Consider the following 4,221-nt stretch of genomic DNA (forward strand, 5'->3'; position numbering starts at 1 on the left):
CACACACACACACACACACACACACACACACACACACACACACACACACACGCACACGTGCGCGCGCTCTTTTTTCCCTTTTTTATTCTTCAGATCCACTGACTCAACTCTGTTACCTCAATAACATTCTTAAGCCCTAGACCAAAGAGCGTAAACAGTTCCCGAGCTAAAATAGATTATCTTTTCATGAAATAATGTTCATAGCACGGTATTTAAGGAGTTAAGATAAATGTTTCATAGGACTGGGTTTATCTTAGATCGTCTTTTAGCTTTTGACTAAAGGCGCAGAAAAAAATAACAGCTGTAATTCCCTACTGACACAACGATGCCGACATTTTCTCTGACATTAATCTGGAACTTTTTCTCACTCAGCAAGCCCTTAAGATGTAATTCACACGGATGGGTTTATCTGACACGCAGAGACTTACTACAATTTACACTGTTGCATTTTTCTTTCTTTGCAAGGGAGCTGGAGCCAAGTAAGATAAATGACACACGTCCAAAAGCATATTCACTAAATAGATGTCGGTGTTGTGACGATATTAGAGGCCTTAATGCCATGCCCCCAGTCAACTATTTAGCTGACATCACTAAAATGTACTTAGCATGCCACACAGGTGGGTGTTACCTCTAAATTAGAGATGACGTACGCCATTTCCGGGTATGAAAAGTTCAGGAAGATGTAACAGTTTTTCAGCCCGGTCTTTTTTCTATTTATCGTAGAATGGTGGTTACGGTTGGGGTGGTGATCATCCATCACCATCAGGAATTATGAAAAGGAGGGGGTGGCGGGCTAAGAGGAGGAGGAGGAAGAGGAGGAGGAAGATGACGAGGAAGCGGAAAAGGAGAAGGAGAAAGAGGGGGAGGGGAGGAGGAGGAGGAGGACGAGGAGGAAGAGTTCATTCTCCAGTATTTTCTACAATGATGGTGATACAATCATGATAAAAACATGGTGGCGATGGTAGTTATTGTAATTTAGGTAATAGTAGTTTATTAATAACAATCATAATAATCATAAAAATTACAGCAAAACTATTTATACTTATTTATAAAGATCTGCTGTTTACATGCACTATAACATATTTATTATAATATGTATTGTAAGTGAACGCCCAGGTTATCATAGTGGTGTTTTACTCCTACTTACGTTTCTGAAGGTCTAAGGGCGAAACATTGAACCTCAGTAAAAGAGGAAAAAAAACACTCTAAAATTCTCTAACCGTAATCCAAGTCTCCACAATTTTTATACTCTACAACAACGACGACGATGATGATGATGATGATGATGATGATGATGATGATGATGATGATGATGATGATGATGATGATGATGATGATTAAAACATTTTCCTCGTCAATCCTCGCTATGATAACTGAAACAGACAAGGGGGTGATGCTTTTATGTCATTCGTACCGAAAAAAGACATAATTCGCCCTACTGCGCAGTAGAGCTCGGACGTTTATACCTGTGTTTACCAACCAACATACGTAAAGGAATGCTCCTGGGGGTAAAGACGTTGTCATGAAAGTATTAGGGAGCTTGAGATGCGGCGGAGACGGAAACTTATAAAGTAATAATCATGTCTCCACAAACCTGAAAGGAAGTAATTGTGCAAACAGTGTCATAGCTCACAGGAGGACAATAACTTGTCCGGCCTTGGGCAAATACTTGGAACAACTATCATTGTAAGGAAAAATAAAACAGTACAGAGAACAATGTAAAGAACGTTCTGAGAATTTTTATAATGCTTAAACAGTGTCACTAGAAAAAAAAACCCTTTAAAATTGTTTTGAAAGACATAATAGAAACAGAAAAAATATAACAAACCTTGTTACAGTAAACAGATAGTGTAGAGCTTTCATATATACAAACAATGCTGATAAGGAAAGTGTATAAAACGTTCGATAGCTATACATATTTAGAGTTTTGTAAAATGGCAGAACAGCATCAGTTCAAAGAGAAAAAGTTCCGGTTTGATTTTAAAAATTATGGCACCTGCGCTCAATACAAAGAGGGAGGGGTAGTCGGGGGAGTGGGGGGGGGGTAAAAAAACAGTGAGGAAAGAAGTATGAAAGGATAGAAAAAAGGGGGGAAATGTTTGAAACAAAAATCAACGACAGCTTGGTTGACCCTCGTTTGAACAAAAGCATGAGAGTACGCTTCTTCGACTTGTTACAAAAGTTAATTCCTAACTTTTTGTAAAGCCTTTATGTTTGAATGGCCACGGAAGATTTAAAAAATGGACAGCCGATCGTGTGGCTTGTAATGGCTTGTAACCAACGACCCTTTAAATATGTAAAGTTATTCAAGTGGCAGGACCTCCAGCTTTGATGGCGTTCTGTAACATGGCTCACCCAGTGGGTGGAGAGCCTCGAAAATTTCTCAAACATGCCAAGAATGTCTGGTAGGGATTCCAATCAAATCCATGGTACCAGCTGAACTGACGGCGAATTGTTGGCAACTGGAACGATTTGATTGCAAGCTTTGAAGTTTGACTTTACAGGACAAACTATTAACTTCTCTGATAACGTGTAAAATGCTTTGCTAGAATTTTAAGTAAAAGAATTCTCAGCTCCAGAGACCAATAGCGCAACACTTTCACCTGCTGGATAACCCCTCAGGTAAAACTCCATGAGAGTAATATCCGGAGGGTAGGAGCGTGGATGATCCAGGTTCGACTCACAAGCAGTGCTCAGATGGTTTCAGATTATTATAAAGCCATCCCTCAAGGCAGTATTATGAATTCCCCACCTCCCCAAATAAAAAAACCCCGCTTTCCGAAATCCTCAAGGGGCTTTCTATTTACACTGTTGTTGGAAATTGGGTACGGTGAACTATAACTCTGACGTAAGCTATGTATTGACCTACTTGCCAAAATATTCTGCCTTTTAAAAATTCCCCAAAAAATGATATTTTAAAGAGCGCAACAATCGTATCCGCAGGACAACGAATCCCCTACCTTGAGGTGCCGGAGCTGCCATACAAGGTCCTAGGAAGACGATGAGGAGCAAGAAGCGGCCACAGCACGGCGTGGACGCCATTGTTGTGTCGTATCCTGCTCTCCACTCTCTCTCGCACACACACCTCGAAGTCTTTTCGCGCTTTGCACAGTCTGAACCTGGGCTTCGAGGCTCCGCTGCATCAGATCTGTCTCGCAACGTTAGGATTCTTGGCATGACGGATGAGCAGAGGAGGAAGAAGAGTGAAGGGAGACAGTCTCAGTCGCACGTTTGTTCCTTTGGCTCTGTTCCGAAAGCGAGTGGTTTGCGGGCTGTTGAAGTTGTTTGTTTTGATTGTCAAAAGTCAGGTCAAATCGCATCCGAAGATCGATTTTACGTTGGAAACTTAAGAAGGGGGAAGGTGGTGGAAATGTTAAAAGAATAAGCGTTTGGTGAAAATGTGCAGGGGGGGGGGCTCGATTAAAAAAAAATAAGGGAGACAAAAGAGACAAAATCACAAGACCAGTGCCTACGAATGCCAAGCCCTTTTATGCAGTTCCAGACGGCAGAGCTCTTCTGTCTTCTGTTTCTAGGTGAAACCAGCAACTTAAAACGACATGATGCTAAAGTAAGGCGATAAGATGTATAGCAAGCTCTGAGAAAACAGATACCGAGGTAAAGTCTACTTTGTATTTAGTTAAAACATGCCCAGGGGCAATGAGTTAGAAATAAGTTTCATTTCGCTCTCATCGGTCCCCATTATTATAACAGTGTGATTGGTAGACTGTAAACATGGGGTCATAAAAGTCTTCTTGAGTCCTCCATTCGGAACTCACTTGACCTATTGCATACAACCGGGGTCTCCACTCTCTGTGAGGCCACAGGTGGGTGCTGAAACGCCATGTACAAAAATATTCTTTACATTTATTTTAAGAATGGAGGGTTCAGGTTGACTTTAATCCAGGTAGCCACTTAAAAATGTTGCCGATACAATAACCCGACAGCTGACAATATCTGCAACCGTTTAACAATGAGCTTGCAAACGGAACTTATCCCTGGATCAGTACCTGCGCTGTCATGTGGTTATACATCAGCGACGTCATCTGGTCAGGAGTGTGGACGGGCAGGAGTGCCGCCCAAGTTGAAAGCATGCCTTGCATGGCAGGGACGGGACTCTGTTCACGCGGGGAAAGGTGTAATATACAGTAAGAGGTGTTGGGGTATAGCCAGAGAAAAAAAAGGCTAATGTTTTAAAAACATTTTTGTTTAAAGTGGGAGGGG

The 4,221-nt window shown here is 41.6% G+C and overlaps 1 protein-coding gene across 1 annotated transcript in view; it reads right to left on the reverse strand.

The window, feature by feature from the left end:
- The window catches only part of LOC101851460 (extensin-2), a 17,310-nt gene extending 13,185 nt beyond the window's left edge, over positions 1–4,125 (reverse strand). Inside the window, exon 1 of the mRNA XM_005089799.3 lies at positions 2,961–4,125. Within this exon, the coding sequence (XP_005089856.2) occupies positions 2,961–3,177 (217 nt within the window). The 5' untranslated portion in view covers positions 3,178–4,125. The remainder of the gene's footprint in view (positions 1–2,960) is intronic.
- Between the last annotated feature and the right edge of the window lie 96 nt (positions 4,126–4,221).

Source organism: Aplysia californica, unplaced genomic scaffold, assembly GCF_000002075.1.
Source record: "Aplysia californica isolate F4 #8 unplaced genomic scaffold, AplCal3.0 scaffold00009, whole genome shotgun sequence".
NCBI lineage: Eukaryota > Metazoa > Mollusca > Gastropoda > Aplysiida > Aplysiidae > Aplysia > Aplysia californica.